The sequence below is a fragment of the Ixodes scapularis genome, unplaced genomic scaffold (assembly GCF_016920785.2).
Source record: "Ixodes scapularis isolate PalLabHiFi unplaced genomic scaffold, ASM1692078v2 PGA_scaffold0__279_contigs__length_252992795, whole genome shotgun sequence".
In the NCBI taxonomy this organism is placed as follows: domain Eukaryota; kingdom Metazoa; phylum Arthropoda; class Arachnida; order Ixodida; family Ixodidae; genus Ixodes; species Ixodes scapularis.
In genome coordinates, this window is record NW_024609835.1 from 186,296,394 (window position 1) to 186,315,417 (window position 19,024).

General features: G+C 49.6%; 1 protein-coding gene across 1 annotated transcript; it reads right to left on the bottom strand.

Annotated features, from left to right (window-relative positions):
- Positions 1–598: 598 nt before the first annotated feature.
- On the bottom strand, positions 599–6,646 carry LOC115312171 (the record flags this gene model as incomplete). Its single annotated transcript, XM_042293707.1, has 4 exons — positions 599–753; positions 1,027–1,401; positions 1,696–5,656; positions 6,473–6,646. Coding segments are annotated over 4 exons (4,665 nt in total), but the record flags the coding sequence as incomplete, so codon positions are not given.
- Positions 6,647–19,024: the final 12,378 nt, after the last annotated feature.

Here is a 19,024-nt window from a genome sequence, read left to right on the forward strand (position 1 = left end):
AGCTATGACATTCCCTAAGTTCCAAATGTGCTCCAAGCAAGGGGGGGGGGGGGGGGGGGGCGAGAGGGAACGGAGGGGAGGGTATGCCCCTCCTCCTCATCCGTACTCTCTCGTCGTCCCCTTCTCCTCCTCCTGTGCTCCTCCTCCTCTTTTGAGGTATCTCAATTTTGCGATATACCGCATTGAACTATGTAATATATTGTGGTATTTTTGCTCACCGTTTGTACGGAGAAAGGGAATATACTTGTCAGATCTGGAAGCTCCAATGTGATTTACGATTGATGAGACCACTTGCTTGCACAACACGTATCTGGCATCTCCTCTCCTCCTCCTCCTGAACCTCACCGTCCTCCTCCTCCTCTTCGTCTTGTACGACTTGCACGCTCCAACTGATAACGAAGCTGGTAGATGCTCCTCCGAGTGGCCCGCCTAACACCTATCAAGGTACGCAAGACCGTCGGAGGGAACAATTTCCCAGCTTTCGTTCTTCTCCTCCTCCTTTTTTGCTAGCGTGCAGTCCATATCGTCGCCAAAGTTCGGCGTCCAAAATCCCCACAATATATACAAATATAGAGCAAGCTCCTCCTATACTGGTGCTTTAAATAGCACTCTTATCCCAGTCCTTGATTGTTATGAAGGAAGCCTTGTGATCTGAGAAGTGGCAGGATATGTGTTCCAGGTGATGGACCAAAGGCTGATTTTGAAAGACGAGGTCTATGCACGTGTTTCGAGAGGTCGTCACAGCGGTGTGAGCTGTTACGAGGGAGAGAAATGGGAGGTTTTCCTGCATAAGTGGTATGAAGTTCTTATCCTTCTTTAAGTCTGCATTAAAGTCCCCCACTACTAACATGGGTGTGGACCCACGTGTGCTTAACGCAAGTCGCAGAAAATGCACGATATCTTTGGTGAGTACTGTAGGCGAGATATACAGAGCCACCACTACCAAGCCGTTGTCGAACTTGGCGCCACAAAGTTCTCCAACTTCGTCTGACGTTCCAAATATCTCGATGGGTACGGCAGACAGACCCTTACGCACGTAGATGGCCACCCCTGCCGCTCTTTTGTGCTCTCTACTGACGCCGCAGCAGTACTGGTAGTCCATGATTTCTACCGCCTGTTTTGGATCCATCCACGTTTCCGAGAGGCAAAGTACAGATGCATGGCGTAGGACGGGGTCGTGGTGCACGTCCTTGGAATGCGCCGGCAGAGAGCGAACATTAAGTGCGGCGACCGAGAACAAGTGCGGTTGCTTAATCATTGCGTAGCACTTAGCAGTGACAGTTTGGAGTTTGTGTGACTGCAGCCGACGAAACTCATCAAGTAGTACCCTGTCGGGATTGGGCTTGCCGTGGTAGAACGTAAAGTCATTGTCCACATTGGTGAGGTAGAGCCCGTTGATGTCTGTAGCACGACTCAGTGCCACGTATACCAATTTCTGTGGATGACTTTTGGCATACGAGTACACCACGTTTTCATACGTGCCTCCCTGTGATTTGTGAATGGTGATAGCACTTGCTTGCACAACGGGTAGCTGGCATCTCCTCAGGGATATCCTTGACTTCTTATCAATGACGCAAGTGACTGTGCGTCTTTCGATAGGTGTCCAATTTTGCTGAATATTTCTGTCGAGTGCCCGTAACTGCCGGGATTTTGCGGCCGCCACGGTTCCAATCGCAATTTTGGAACCAAGCTCACCGAAATGCAGCCAGATGCGTTCCGGCTCTCGAAGCGTATCGTATTGTATGTACTGCAGTATTCCAACAGAGCCATTGACCAGACCATCGGAAACATCGACATTGAGTGTGAGCATATATGGTTTTCCAATGCATAGCATTATATTAGCTGGCAGGTTTCCGAGTTCGGCCTTGGGCAGCGTTTCGGCCTTGCGCATTGCCTCTGTCTTCTCCTGCATAGACCTGAATCCAACGATTGTGTCCCGTGCCGGACATGCCACACAATTATCTTCGGTTGCAATGGCCGTGTTCGTATTGTAGTAGTCCGATTCCTTGTTGGAGTAGTACAAGCGGATGCCACCGGGACAACACGTTTCTGCTTGTTGTTGCGTGACGAACCGACTCTGGATCAATGCGATTTCTTCGGAATCCAATTCTGCACCGTCTCCAATTTTGGTAAGTATGGTGGAAAACCTGAGATCGCTTTGCCTTACGACCTTCGTGAGGACAAAGTATGACAAATGGTGCCATGCGATTTCCGTGTTAAACACACTGTTCGTCTTGACGCGCTTGAAAACCTCGGCGGCACGAACGGGGGGAAGCTGGCGCAGGTCTCCGCAGAGGATGATGTCTAACCCGCCGAAAGGCTCTAGATATTTGCAAGTGATGATGCGGAGTCGCGAGTCCACTTTCTGAAGGATGTCGGCGGACATCATGCTAACCTCATCGATAATCACGCACCTGACGTTCCTGAACGCATAGCGGAACGTGTTCAACTCGTTGTCCCGGAGTCCGCCATCCCTATTGATGGTAAGTCTGAACGCTGCATGTACAGTTATTCCACCAAGCGCGACCGCCGCTTTTCCAGTTGTAGCACAGGCAACATAGGCGTTTACATTATCTGAACCACCAGGGTTGCAATATCTGTTGTAGACGTCCATGATGAGACGCAGTACAAATGTCTTCCCACATCCAGCCACTCCCGTGAAGAAGATTTGTAGTGGCGGAGAGTCCGGTATAGTGAGTCTATGCACGACTTCTCGGACGATCTCGTACTGCTCCTCATTCGTCTTGCGCATTGTGTCCAGGTACTGATCTCTGCTCATGACGTCTTGGCGCGTGCACACGGCGGGGCACTGCTTAAACGGGGCATTGGATTGGACCATACCGATGTCTAGGAGATCGGAGTCGTCGTTTTCCATGGCCATCGGGTGCAGTCTCACATCTGGGAGCTCAGAAGTGGCACAATGTTCCCCGTCATTTGACTGGAGCATGGAATTACAAACGGCACGAATTTGCTCAATGTCTACGTCACTGTGGTACCGTGCCTTGTTCTCTAGAATGACGTCGATGTTTTGCTCATACAGACGCTCGAAACAGTTTTGGTCTAAGATGTCAACTTCTTTGCGGAATGGATAGAAAAGCAGGACATGTTCTCGCTTGAAGTTGACTGAATCGTCTACGGAGTAACCGCGGTAGCGAAGTATCCGTCGCTGATTCCTCTTTTTGTAGGTATATATGTTGTACTCGGTAGCGAACTCTGCTAGAGTAACAGGTTCCAATTCGGGAATGCGGTCTTCGTAGCGCTCGATCATCGTCCGTTTCCATACATCAGTGCTTGATTCTACTAAGCCTTCCTGCGCCATCTGAGCGTTAGACTTCCGAATGCGCGTCCTTTCCTCGGGCCATGCAGAGTTCACGAAGACAACTTTGCGACTCGTCTCCGACATATCCTGGTTGAGCAAACACCATGCGGCCTCCTGTGCGGACAGTTCAATGGCATTCAACATTTTCACACCTAGATGTCTCAGTGCCTGAGAATAGGCCATATCCCCCTTCTCCTTGACAATTTCTTGCACTGCTCGATTGAGGTTCGACATACCTCGGTTGGCCTTGTTTACATATTCCACCACGTAGGCAGCACACGCGTACGTGTCGAGGACGATCTGAAGATCCATGTTAGAATCGAGAATTGATGCAACCCATGGGTTAAAGTAATTCACCCACTTTTGCTGCACAGTACGGGGTAGCATGATGGTGGCACGAGGAGTGCCTGCTCGGAGAACAGAAATGTACTCCGCCTTGTCCGCGACACCGTGATGTTCCCAAAACTGCTCCATGGAGTCATAATTTGTCGTTTCCAGGGCCTGATGCATGGCCTCGTACTTGTTTAGGAGGCTCTCGATTTTCTTCTTCTGCGCTTCATTGTCCACAGTGGGGAAAGGCACTACGACCATACATTCATCGATGGGCATAAAAGGCGCGTTAAAGCGGCATCTGGTGGTGTTGTGCTTGTAGCAGGTATGCGTGTGTTGGTGCACCTGAGTCCGCTCCCGCTTCAAGCATCCGTTGTCGATGGAAAGCAGAACGTTGGCTATTTCAAGAGTCTGGGGCATGAGCATCGAGAGCTCCTCGTTGGGCGCGTTATGAAGCCAAAGGAGAATGTGCGCGTGTGCCGACCCGCGGTGCTGAAATTCGATCCGCTTAAAGTAGTCGACGACTATGTACGGCCTAAAAGGCGATACACGGGTGTTGCGGAGAATGTTGAGAATGACACGCACCAATCGGTCGAAATATATGGCACAGACCACGGGATCGTCATTTACTAGCTGTGCTCGATAAATGCTGTTCATTTGCTCCAGTGGTACTTCGATCTCGCCGGGCTTCAACCGAAGGCGTTGAAGCAACTGCAAAAGGTCGGGCCAGTGCATTTCCGAGGCAGAAAGAGTGAGGAACGCGGTCGGCTTACCCAACTGCCGTATCATAGCAAAGAGGTCTTTCTTGCGTTTTGTCCAGTACTGCACGGTGTTGGGAATACCATGCATGAAAGCCATGTCGTGCTCGACCGCTTGCTGCACAAAATCCTTGTCGAGCAACTGTTGCTTCGTTAGTGTTTCCAGTGCCTTCATGTTACGGAAGGCCACACACATGTCACCGGCTACTCGGTGCCTAAACACTTTCATGGCCATGTACAGTACGTGCTGCGGGGTGGCCCCTCGACGGTCTGATCTGCGGATCTCACTCATGGCGTGTGTGAAGACTGTCGGTTTTGCGCTGGCATCTACTCGGCGCGGCTCACCGAGATAGATCTGTGGGAACGAAAGCTCCTCTGAGTGTTCGTCATAAAGTATGCTCACGGGCCTTTTTCCCTCACCTGGCGCAATCGCTAGAAACTTGTCTTCGTCCCATACGAGAGTGTGCTGAGCCAGAGTCATGGCTGTAGCCACTTGGATCGGATCGTTGAGGTCTGAGCATTGCGGGAGCAACTCGATCTCGTCGTGTTCGTCCACTTCTACGATATCCCCCAAACGGGCAAAATCGCACTTTATATTATAATGCTTGTACAGCGTGCTATCACACAGCAGCTTAAGCCACGGCAGCAGATCACATTTTTTTACTGCCCCTGCCAGGTAGGTCGTCTTCGCAAGCATGCGCCGCTTCAAATGTACATTGAGGGCTCGGTCTTGTTCGATGGCACGAGGCAACATTGTCACCATGTCGTCCACATCAACACAGACGTTCACTACTGGTCCCTTAATGCCGTGTTGACCTGCACCGTGCATCAGCCGTCGCAGTTGCATGAAAGGAATTCGTGGAGATATGAGTCTCTCACTCACCGCGTTCAATTGTGGGAGGTGGGCTGGCTTCGGGGGATATACATAACCGTTACTTGAGGAAAGATGAGGAATATGACCCTTGTGCACCGATTGTATGCAGGTCGAGCACAGTTTGAATTGGGTTAGGTCCGAGTTTGGAAATGATTGCTCTAGGGTCTCGTGACATCTGTCCGGTAGCGGTTGCAAGTCGTTTTGGAACCAGAGCCGATCACAGACTGAACATACGCTCCCAAACGGGTTGTCTCTAAACAGCCGTTGGAAAATTTTTGTTGCACCGTCAGGCTTAGCGATCCTTGCCTTTTGCTTGGCTTCCGCTGTGGCGGCGCTCACTCCTGGCTGCTCTCGGCGGCGGCGATGAGCCTCTGCCTCGGCGTCGCGCACTTCCGGGTCCTCTCGATAGCGGCTTCTGGCTTCCGCTTCGGCGGCGCTCACTCCTGGCTGCTCTCGGCGGCGGCGATGAGCCTCAGCCTCGGCGTCGCGCACTTCCGGGTCCTCTCGACGGCGGCGCTTAGATTGAGCTTCAGCAGCGCTCACTTCTGGCTGCTCTCGGCGGCGGCGATGAGCCTCTGCCTCGGCGTCGCGCACTTCCGGGTCCTCTCGATAGCGGCTTCTGGCTTCCGCTTCGGCGGCGCTCACTCGTGGCTGCTCTCGGCGGCGGCGATGAGCCTCTGCCTCGGCTTCGCGCACTTCCGGGTCCTCTCGACGGCGGCGCTTAGATTCAGCTTCAGCAGCGCCTACTTCTGGGTGCTCTCGGCGACGGCGATGAGCTTCTGCTTCGGCGTCGCGCACTTCCGGGTCCTCTCGATAGCGGCTTCTGGCTTCCGCTTCGGCGGCGCTCACTCCTGGCTGCTCTCGACGGCGGCGATGAGCTTCTGCTTCGGCGTCGCGCACTTCCGGGTCCTCTCGATAGCGGCTTCTGGCTTCCGCTTCGGCGGCGCTCACTCCTGGCTGCTCTCGACGGCGGCGATGAGCTTCTGCTTCGGCGTCGCGCACTTCAGGGTCCTCTCGATAGCGGCTTCTGGCTTCCGCTTCGGCGGCGCTCACTCCTGGCTGCTCTCGACGGCGGCGATGAGCTTCTGCTTCGGCGTCGCGCACTTCAGGGTCCTCTCGACGGCGGCGCTTAGATTGAGCTTCAGCAGCGCTCACTTCTGGCTGCTCTCGGCGGCGGCGATGAGCCTCTGCTTCGGCGTCGCGCACTTCCGGGTCCTCTCGACGGCGGCGCTTAGATTGAGCTTCAGCAGCGCTCACTTCTGGCTGCTCTCGGCGGCGGCGATGAGCCTCTGCCTCGGCGTCGCGCACTTCCGGGTCTTGTCGACGGCGCCGTTTAGCTTCAGCTTCGGCGGCACGCACTGCAGGATCTTGGCGCCGGCGGCGCTGAGCCTCTGCTCGGGCAGTGCGTTTAGCAGCAGCTGCTTCATCTGACTCGCTCATTTTGTGAAAAAAGAACTGCCTGATTACGTCTCGTCGTCGTCGTCTTTGTGATATCACTCATGCTGGATCACGGCGCCGGCGGTGCTGACCCTCTGCTCGTGCAGCACGTTTAGCAGCAGCTGCTAAAGCCCCTCCATATTGACAAAAGTGGCTGCATTGATTGTTGTGGAAATGCTCGAGACACGTGCCGTGCACCAATTCTGTGAAGAACATGGCCAGTGTAACATGGCATCTGAAATCTAGTTTGAATGTGCACTGTGCCGCCATGATCTTTCCAAAGTCTGCACGTTGCACGTGCCTTGTGCATCGACGCACCGTGCGCTACTTTTAAGAAATGAACGCACTTTAGCAGCTTTTAGCTTCTCTTTGTTCTATTATTTTTCTGCTGCAGGGTTTTTCAACCGTGCAGCAGGAAAGCCGAAGCCGGCCGAGGGATAAGAGATAAGAGTCTTTTAAAATAATTTTTCGGAGAAATGAAAATTCGGATTTGTCCGCCCTGCTCATCCTCCCTGCTCCCCTGCGTTCTCCTCTTCCCCTCGCGGGGGCCACGTGATCTCGGGGGGGGAGGGAGGGGAGGGGGTAGTCACGTGACCCTCCCGAGGCCAGGTGACCCCCCGCTGAAGTCAGGTGACCCCCTCCCCCCGAGGTCACGTGACCCCCCCCCCGAACCATACTAGACAATGAGGGGAGGAGGAGGAGGGGGAGGAGGAGGAGGGCAGAGGTCCGGGGGGTCACGTGACCTCGAGGGGACGGGATCACATGACCTTGGGCGGGCCGTCACGTGACTTCGGCGGAGGGAGGGGAGTCACCCCCTGGGGTCACGTGACCTTGGCGGGGGGGGGGGAGGAGGAGGAGCGGAGGGGGAGGAGGAGGAGGGGCGACGCCGACGCCGCACAGGCTGGAAACGGGTCATGTGACCCCCTCCCGCCGAGGTCACGTGACCCGCCCGGACCATACTACACAATGAGGGGAGGAGGAGAAGGAGGGGGAGGAAGAGGAGGAGGAGGGGAGGAGGAGGGGAAGGAGGAGCAGAGGGAGGGGCGCGGTTACGCCGACGCCGACGCCGACGGCGACGGCGACGGCGACGCCGACGGCGACGCCAACGGCGACGCCGCTCAGGCTGGAAACGGGCCCCTAAGAGCTGCGCTCTAAAAACACTTAGTTTTTGACTCACAAATATAGTGTGCAATTGCCGAGATCGGGTGAAGTGCCGATTGTGGCCGCTCGTAACCGCCGTTGAGAGCCTGTATTAAAGAGAGGGACCATCTCAAACCATGGGGAGGATTTACAACTTAATGGCGAAAGCCTTCCGCGGTAATATATCGCAAGTGCACATGCGACGAGCTTTCCAGTGGCGAGAAGTAAAGCAAACGGGAAAATGGAGACGTTTGCAGGCGACCAAAGCTTTCCGGACCTCCTCCAAGCTCCGCTTGAAAACGCGGCCCATAAACCACGTGTCCCAGATCGCGGAGTTCGACACTTTTTGTATTACTGACTCTCTGGACACCTGCCATCTTACATGCCGTCATCTCTGTCGGCTGTGGCGCCGATAGTCTGTCTTTCGTTAGCACACGGTTCTGTATTTTGTGAGCAGAACGTCTTTAATTCTAACTACTTACTGGGAAAAGTTTGTTTCGTGAAATTGTTATACAGCTAATGCACGTTCTTCCTCCACCTTTGTACGAAATCTCAGCTTGACGCATTCAGAAACCCATTTATGCGGACGCTTTAAACAGCAAACGATCCCTTTGTCTCAGGTCGTAAAACAGTGGTTCAGTTCGACCGTCACCCTAAGGAATTTGGGCCTGTCAGAAGCTAATTTTGCAGACTTATTGTACATAAAGTAAGTGAGGAACCGGATCGTCTGCGTGTGTACCTATAGCATGCACACGTAATACTGTTAACGAATTAATGCTAATCAGGACCTAATTTTCTTGAATTTTGCGACTCCTATAATATCGCGAAAAATAGGCCCCGCGATTGTGTTTTCTTATGGTAAGAAATGCATGCATAACACTCCCAATCCTGATCGTTTGTGCCCGCAAAATATTCCTGAACACTACGCTTCGCCGAATTCGCGAAATAGTGTGCGCGCGAAAATAAATTCGTTTCGAGTAGTTTATTTTTGTCCGACGTTGCTTTTGGGCTTCAGTGCAGTTGCTGCGATGTCGACATTCGTCAACAGGGAAGCGGCGCAGCGCTGTGCTTTCACGCGTTCGGGAAGCGGCGCAGCGCTATGCTTTCACGCGGGCGTATGCCTCAAAGTGAAATCGCATCCGCGTTCGCTCGCGAGACTTTCGGGAACGCCTTGGGGACCTTGGGGAAAAGAAGAAAGAAGTCGGCTTCTTTCGGGACGCAATCATCGGCGCAGAACGTCTCGCGCGGAGTTCATTAAGAGATAAGCGAATAGGCCTCGGGGTTAATGGTTGCCAGGCATGGCACCGAGTGCCGCCGCGCTCACAATCCTTTCAGTCCGCAAGCCGTGCTCTGAATAATGGCGACTGAGGGGAGATAGGCGCTCTGGAAAAGCGCATAACAAAAGCAGCGACGCGGACGGATTGCCGTTGCACCGGGGAAAGAAGAAGCCTTGGTTTTGGCGGAGAAGCTATTTTGGTTCGCAGCGCGTGGCAAAGCGTCGTTTGTTGCGGTTTGTTTTGATAGGGAATGCTGCTCTAACCTAGTGGGTGTACTTGTGGCTTTTTTGTTCTTTTTTTATTTTTACTAACACGTGTTTATAGTGCATGAGCGATGATATAGGGCACAGATGATATATATCTTTCTACTTTCCGTGCCCCGATGAACGTATTTGGAGTATGCGCAGATGTTCGAGCTGGCATGGTGGGTAGAAAATTTGTTTATAGCCGTGGTGCAACGATGCATAATCAATTGTCTGGTGTAGGAGAATTTTAAACCACCTGGAGCTTTGAGAGGAGTGCGGGCAGAGCACTGGAAAAAAGCAATGTCGTGGAAAAGAGTACGAACGGTGACAATAGTTTGGTGAAGGATGACAGCCGGTGACAAATTAACGACAAGAACACATTCGTCCGACTGGAGCCACGCTGCCCAGGTCTTTAAACACCAAAGTGAGAGAGCTGCGGAAACAATGTCAGAAAAATCTGGACAGGCACCGAGATTATTTCCAGAAGCTGACATAGCTGTGCGCTTGGCAGATTTTACAGAGATAACCGTTACGGGGCACCCCCCCCCCCCCCCTTCCCCCCCAACACCCAACACTGGAAATGACGTCCGTTTCTGATGTTGAAGTTGTTACTGGTGGCGTAGTAGTTCGCGTTGTAGGGTGTCCGTCGTCGATATTTCAAAATCCTTGAGAACCAATTCTATATACCCCCGCGAATCAACCCGGGTTCACTCTGTGCGAAGAAGAGTCAACAACCCACTCTAAACAGTGGAAAAACACGGGCTTTGACTTCACGTGCCTGCTGTCGAAGCAGACATTTCCCGCCGGTGTAGACACTTGTTGACTCGTCCAACATCTCCCGTGCCAAAACCAACATTTCCCGCCAATGTGGGACCGTTTGGACCTTTCTCGTAAACAGCGCCGAGAATGGCGTGCCGCGCTTGCCGACCGGTGGAAGCATCCGTTTTGGTTCGCGTTACAGTACCGAGCCGGGATGTCTCACCAGACATGTACCGTATCGCATGCCGGTGGCCTTATATTGTCACGAAAGACAAGTGACGAGGCAGCGAATGTCTGAGTAATCTCAACGTTTAAGGGGGGCGAACATTTACCCAAAAATAAAAGGAGAAAGAAAGATAACAGCAGAGCGTCACGGGCGTCGAAGTCGGCGAAAGAGCTGAGTCGAACGCTAGGGCGAAAACTGACTGCGGCATGCCACGCGGAGCCCCTTTTCTACACGAGTGGGCTTCTGGAACGTTCGGCCTAGAACGTTCGGCTCGTAGAACATTCGTAACTGGATCGGACGAGAAGGTTCTCGAACTTACGAGAACGCCATGTAGAAAGAATGAATAAAAGAAGATTCCGCTCCTTGGAATCGCACCCAGCTCCTTCGCGCGACAGTCAAGCACACTAACCACTCGGCACGGACGCGCTCGCTCGGCAAAGCGCTTGGCATTACTCCCCCTTTTAAAAGGGCATCACCCAGATGCGACTTGCAGGGAAGCAAAGCATAAAAACAAACAAAAATAATGGCAAACTACATAAACTTGTGAAATATAGTCCTATCGAGCGTAGTACAAAACACGATTCACAGTCCTTTCGATCGTAGTACGGCTTGAGGCGCACGACGTGGACGACTTCCGGTCGTGGGGTGCGGCGTGATGAGGTCCGTATTCCGTCGGGCATCACCTCGTAGTTCAGATCCCCGAGTGGACGACGCACTTTGTAGGGTCCAAAGTAGCGCTTCAGGAGTTTTTCGCTTAGACCGCGTCGTGGTATCGGGGTCCAGACCCACACACGGGCTCCGGGCTTGAAGCGAACGTCGATCCGACGACGGTTGTACCGGGTGTCGTCGACACGTTGTTGATCTTGAATCCAAAGTCGGGCGAGCTGGTGAACTTCTTCAGGTTGTTGAGCCACCACCTGGGCGTCGGGGCTCCCATCGTCAGCTGGTTCGTGGGGCAGCATCGCGTCCAGCATGGTCGTTACCTTCCGACCATGTACCAGCTGGAAAGGTGTGAATACAGTGGTCTCTTGCACCGCCGTATTATAGGCGAACGCTACATAGGGCAGCACCTCGTCCAACGTCTTGTGCTCAACGTAGACGTACGTAGAGATCATGTCGGCGATTGTCTTGATCAGCGGCAGGAGCTACACCAGATAGTAACATCCAAACTTTTACAGAAACCACCGGCACTGGTATCGGAGGGAACGCTGCCCATGACCAGGCAGCAACAAGGAACCGACAAAATACATCATCGGTAGCGGAACCAAGACCGCCATCGAAAGACGACGCCGATACTGATCATCGCTGACGAAATCGCTGCCGAGGACGACGCAGCAGCAAGGAACAACGAAAGGCAACAGCGGTCACGAGACCGTGACGTCATCTAGAAGGGATAAAAGAAGCTTCCCACCAGGCAGCCATCGCAGTCAGCGGCAGGAGCTACACCAGATAGTAACATCCAAACTTTTACAGAAACCACCGGCACTGGTATCGGAGGGAACGCTGCCCATGACCAGGCAGCAACAAGGAACCGACAAAATACATCATCGGTAGCGGAACCAAGACCGCCATCGAAAGACGACGCCGATACTGATCATCGCTGACGAAATCGCTGCCGAGGACGACGCAGCAGCAAGGAACAACGAAAGGCAACAGCGGTCACGAGACCGTGACGTCATCTAGAAGGGATAAAAGAAGCTTCCCACCAGGCAGCCATCGCAGTCAGCGGCAGGAGCTACACCAGATAGTAACATCCAAACTTTTACAGGTGAGAACTCAAGTCACACATTACGCTGTTTTTCAAAAAACGGAAAACCTGCTGCTGACTGCGAGGGGTGTGTTGGTATTGTGAATGGCTTCAGGGAGTGAAAATGATATTTGTTTGAACTGTAACCTAAAGTTGGAGGGAGATGGCAAGGACATACAGTGTATTGAATGTAGATTCGCCTATCATTTAGGAAATTGCTCTGGCGTGCCTAAGAGTAAAGTGAAAGAAAAAAAAGAATCAACTAGCCTGAGAGAGAGCTGGGTATGTCAGACATGTCGCATTTCGAAAAAGCGATCGAAACCAAGCGATTTAGAAACAAATGCATCGCATGGCGAACTTGACATTCACAAGAAATTAGCAGAGATTGCGCAAATGTTAGTGGTTCTCGGTCCACTAGAAAAGAAGGTCGACGAGTTGGCCAGTGTAAAAGGAACTGTACAAGAAATTGAAAGAAAGGTACAAAGAATGTCAGACAGATACGACGAGGCTATGAAAAAACTAACCGTGCAGGAAGCAGAAATGACCGAGATCAAAACAAGAGTGAAAAAACTTGAAGAAACTAGCCCAGCTAACGAAGAAATCAACAAATTAAAGCAAGACCTTAACAACCTCGAGCAATACGGCAGGTTAAACAATATCGAAGTCCACGGAATTCTTGTCAGTGAACACGAGGACCTAATGGAAAAACTGACTTGTGTCGCGGACAAACTACAAGTAACGAGACTAAAGAAAGAGGACGTTGAAGCAGTGCACCGCGTTCCATCGAGAAAGGGAAAAACACCCCCGATAATGATTAGATTCTTAAACCGGAGCACACGAGACGAATGGCTAAAAAACAAGAAGAAACTGCGATCCGAAGATTCTAACGACAACATCTACTTACAAGAAAACCTAACCGAAATAAACAAAAAGCTTTTTTTCGAAGCTAGAGAAAAAGCTAAATCACTGGGATATCGCTACACGTGGCACAGAGGGGGTTGCACCTATCTAAGGAAACAGGACGGTGATCGGGCGATACGTATCAAGACGCACAGTGATATCGATAAAATAAGATAAAGCCAAAATGGATGGAAAACAAACATATTCATCTTTTACAAAGTGGTGGACAAGTGTATCCGCTACTATTGATGACTGTTGTTTTGTTCTATTACACGCCAATGTCCGCAGTTTGAAGAAGCACTGGAATGAAATTAACAGTTTGGTGGAACCTTACCTAGACAAGTTAGATGTTCTTGTATTTTCAGAAACCAATATAAAGCCTGAGGAAGAGACGCTGTTTGTGCTTGGTAACTTTGAAGTGTTGTCACATAGTAGAGACGACCGAAAAGGAGGTGGAACTATGGTCATAATAAATCAGAAATTAAAAATAAAGAATAGCAAAAAGATTAAATTCTCCTCAACAGAGGCTCTTCACGTCGAACTTGAAAAAAACGGAAAACTATTTTCAGTATTAAGTCTGTATCGAGCACCACAAGGAAATATAGGTGAATTCATAGATGACGTAAATAAATGGTTAAACGAGAATAAAGACAATGATATGATTGTAGTAGGTGACATAAACATTGACACACATAGATCGAATCCGACGACAAATAATTACCTTGATAGCATGGTACTATCCGGTCTAGAACCGATTATACAGGATTTCACAAGAGAGGAAATATATAGAGGGAGACTAACTCAGTCATGCATAGACCATATACATACACGGACAAAAGAAGGGAAATCTGAGGGACAAGTTATCTCAGAGAAAGTAGCCGACCACTATTTTGTAGCAGTAACTATTTCAAACTTCTTTAAAACTACACGACAAGCGTATGTTGAGAGTTCCTTTATTAATAATAAAAAAGTAGATATATACATACAGGAAATCAACTGGAAAGAAATTTCAAAGGAACAAAATCCAGTAAAGCTTTACGACCAAATTATAGACATATTTAAACAGATTTATGAAAAGTCAACACAAAAAAGTAACGTAAAAAGGCGTAAAGAACAAAATGAATGGATAACTAAAGAGATAGACGACCTAATAAAGGAAAAAACGAAGGCCTGGCAGCTCTTGAAGCGTTTTCCGAATAATAAAACTTATGAAACAAATTATCGAGCAATTAGGAACAAAGTGACTTCCATCATAAGATGTACGAAAAGAAATTACTACTGGACTAAATTTTCAGAAACAAAAGACATAGCACAATGCTGGTCACTAGTCAATCAACTGCTAGGACGAAAAAGGAAAAAATCGATAGAAGACGTAATTAAAGTTAACTTTGGAAATTATCATGATATGGAAACGCTTGCAAATGAATTCAATACAGAATATGTTCAGTCAATTGAAAAACTTTGCTCTATGCCAACAGAAAGGCAACCTAATCAAAACAGAATCTCTGACTCACTTTTTCTTCCGGAGATGTCTGAGAACGACCTAATAGAAATCGTGGGCCAAATCAAAACTAATAAAGCAGTGGGATATGATCAAATAAGGGCAAGGGACATTAAGTGCCACATCAACATAGTAAAACCAGTTCTGATCCAGCTATATAACTGCATATTCTCAACTGGTATCATTCCTGAAAAACTTAAGACTGCTATTGTGCGGCCAATATATAAGAAGGGCGAGAAAAATAAATTACTTAATTATAGACCCGTTTGTATACTCTCGGTAGTTAATTATATAATGGAAAAATACATCAATAAAATACTTCGGAGTTTTATCGCGAAACATAACATATTAATTGACACGCAATATGGCTTCAGAGAAAAAATGGGAACTTCAGATCTTTTGGAAGACTTTTTTGATTACGTATATGAAAACATTGACTGTACAAAATATGTATTAGCTGTTTTTATAGATTTTACACGGGCATTTGAAACGATAAATCACTCTATTTTATTAGACCGATTATACAGCATAGGGATTCGGGGAAAAGTGCATGACTTGTTACAAAATTATCTTCTAGACAGATATCAAATAGTGCGACTAGGATCGAAATATAGTAGAACAATTAGAGTAAAACAAGGAGTACCTCAAGGTACAGTTCTGGGCCCCCTATTGTTTAATTTATATATCAATGAAATTGCGCAAGTAAAACTAACAAGCAAATTATTTCAGTTTGCAGATGACACAGTAATTGTATACGCCCACAAAAATTATGAAGTTACCGTTCGAGAAGTACAAGAAGACATTCACAATATTTTTCAGTGGTACTGTAGAAATCAAATTATCGTAAATACTTCAAAAACTCAAATAATGTGCTTTAGAGATCCCAGAAAAAAACTATTAACTGAATTACCTATTAAAATGCACAATAAAAATTGTAATAACTGTTCATGCCTACCAATTGAGTATGTAAAAAATGTAAAATACCTTGGAATGTATATAGACCAACATCTTAAATGGGACTCACACATAGAGCAAGTTTGCAAAAAATTAAGGACACTGGTGGCCTATATGTTTCACATGCAAGATATGGTCCCCCATTCTGTACTGAAAATGATTTATAACTCGTTAGGAAAATCTGTAATTCAATATGGAATAACTGTTTATGGGCACTGTGCCAAATACCTACAAAGAAAAGTTGAAACTCTCCAAAAACAGATATTCAGAAGAATCGGTTGCCAAATCAAAAAGAGAAGCGATTTAATAGATGACATACATAAAAAAATAGGCGTATTTTATTTTAGTGATCAATTGAAGTATGACATAATCACAAGATTCTTTTTAATCAACAACCACAAAATAGAAATTGTTAAAGAAAGAACATTACGACCAAATAGGAAATATTTAGAGCCATTAATAAAGACAAAGTATGGAGAGTCTACAAGAAAATATTATGTGCCTAAACTTTTTAACGAACTACCTGAGGAGTTGATTGAGTGCAAAAATCCACATGCAATGAAAAAAATGGCAAGAATATGGATCAATGAACAGAAAAATTAAACAAAGTGCGAATTAATAAAAGTGCCAATATACGACCGTAACCACTGTACGAAATATATATTGAAACAATGCTTTGAGATATATTACTAAATAGCAGTATGTGACTAATAGAGGCCTGTTCCACCGGTTATAATGGACGTGTATGTGGGAGCTTCTTCTTTTCTTATGATTCGTTTGGTTTGTTTAAACTCGTAGAAAGAGTTAAAACTGTACAAAATCTGGTTGTTAGCCACCTGCCGCGTCCCACACACAAGCCTTCTTGGCTTAAGTGGGTACAGAGCGAAATGTATTCAAAAAAGAAAAATAAATTGTATTGTATTGTATTGTATTGTCTCTCCGTCAGCCCGTCGGTCTGCGGGTGGTACGCTGGATTTCTTGGGTCAGCAGTGCCACGAACGATGATCCGCGATCTGTAATCAGAACTTCTGGAGCGTCATGGCGGAGGACGATGGACTCAATGAAAAACTTGGCAACTTCTACAGCAGTCCCCGAAGGAAGGGCTTTCGTTTCGGCGTACCGCGTGAGATAATCTGTGGCGACGATCATCCAGCGGTTCCCCGACGTCAAGGCGAAAAAGGACCAAGTAGATCCATTCCAATCTGCTGGAAAGGTGCGGTTGGAGGAGAAATGGGCTGCAGGAGTCCGGCGGGCTTCGTCGGTGGTTTCTTGCGTCGCTGGCACTCGTACCATGATCGTGTGTATAGTTGAACGGTCTTGGGGAGCTTGGGCCAGTAATACTTTTGACGAATACGAGCCAGTGTCCGGCTGTAACCAAGGTGTCCGGACGTCGGCTCGTCGTGGCAGGCTTGGAAGATCTCCTTTCGAAGGTCAGTCGGGATTACTAGCAGCCACGACAAATTGTTGTCCCTGAAGTTCTCTTTGTAGAGTACACCATGTCGCATGACGAAGGTCGACAGGGCTCGTGAGAAAACACGTGGCATGGTACTCCCGCGCCCTTCCACGTGCTCTATTAGTGCGCGCAGCTCAGAATTGTCCCGTTGACGTCGTGCCATGTCGTCGGTGTTCACCGCGCATAGGAAGCATTCGTCTTCGTTGTCGTCGCTGATATCGGAAGCTGTTTCGACGGGCGCTCGAGACAGGCAGTCGGCGTCGCTGTGCTTGCGGCCTGACTTGTAGACCGCAGTCATGAAGTCTTCTAGTCGGAGACTCCATCGAGCGAGGCGTCCTGACGAGTCCTTGAGGTAGGCCGGCCAGCAGAGCGAATGGTGCTCCGTGACTACGGGGAACGGGCTCCCGTACAAGTACGGACAAAACATTGTGATTACCCAGACGACCGCAAGGCATTCTTTCTCAGTCGTGGAATAATTTTTCTCCGCCTTGGATAGTGTCCGACTTGCGTAGCCAATGACTCGCTCGGTGCTTTCTTGTAGTTGAACCAGTACCGCACCAAGTCCTGCGTTACTTGCGTCTGTGTGAATCTCGGTTTCCGCATCCTGATCGAAATGTCCAAGAACAGGAGGCGTCTGGAGTCATCGCTTCAGCTCGTCGTATGCCTGCTGCTGCTCTTCGGCCCATTCAAACTTCACGGCGTCCTTCGTGAGGTTTGTGAGCGGTGCCGAAATCCTTGCGAAATCCCGAACGAAGCGCCGATAGTACGCACATAGTCCCAGGAATCTTTGCACGGCCTTCTTGTCTGACGGCGCTGGAAATGCCGCGACGGCGCGAGCCTTTTCTGGGTCTGGGCGAACGCCATCATGGCTAACCGCGTGTCCTAAGAACTTCAGTTCGTCACAGGCGAACCGCCACTTCGACGAGTTAAGTGTGAGCCCGGCAATCTGTATGGCCTGGAGAACAGCTCGGAGTCCTCGCTAGTGCTCGTCTAAGCTGCTTGGAAACACTACGACGTCGTCATGGTAGACGAGACAGCTCTGCCATTTCAGCCCAGACAGCACGGTGTCCATGACACGCTGGAAAGTTGCTGGCGCCGTGCATTGTCCAAAAGGCATCATCTTCAACTCGTACAATCCGTCTGGCGTGGCGAAAGCTGCCCTTTCTCGGTCCCGTTTGTCGACTTCGATCTGCCAGTAGCCGCTCTTCAGGTCCATCGATGAAAAATATCGAGAGTAGCGCAGGCGGTCTAGCGTGTCGTCTACGCGGGGGAGTGGGTAGACGTCTTTCTTCGTCAGCGCGTTCAGCTGTCGCTAGTCCACGCAAAATCTAAGCGTGCCGTCCTTCTTCTTCACCAGTACGACCGGAGAGGCCCATGGACTGCTGGAACGCTGGATTATGTCGTCGTTCAGCATTTCTTGCACTTGCTCCTGTATGACCTGCCTTTCTTTCACTGAGACTCGATATGGCGATCGTTGCACAGGGAGCGCGTCGCCCTCGGTAACAATGCAATGGTTCACAACGGTGGTTCGGCCCACCATTGACGACGTTGCAAAGCAGTCGCTGTATTCGGCGAGGAGGTCACTCAGCTGCTGTCGATTTAGGTCCGGAAGCTTAGGGTCAATGTCGAGCTGAGCTTGCGACGTAAAGTCTTGCTGAAGCGGCGATGATTCTTCAGCAATCGCGGTTACTTCGGCGGAGCTTTGGAGTTCCTCGACATGGCCTACAGCTGCACCTTTAGTGAGGTGTTGCGTTTCTTGTCGGAAATTCGTCACAAGGACCACCGTGCGCCCATCCTGAAGTTCAGCTACTCCTCTTGCGACGCCTATTCCTTTTCCCAGGGGCAACTGAAGGTTACCTTCCAGAAGAACTTCGCCACGGGTAGCTGCATCGGTCACGACGGGTACGACCACACTTGATCGCGGCGGCAGATTCACGTGATCGGCAACGACTCGGAGTGCGGCTGACGCAGTTTGGAGTTTCTCTGAAGGCAGAACAGGTGTCCGTAGCGTCAATCTGTTTTCTCCAAGGTCGATGACGGCGCCGTATTCACACAAAAAGTCCATGTCGAAAATGACATCTCTGGAACAGTCCTGTAGAATGAC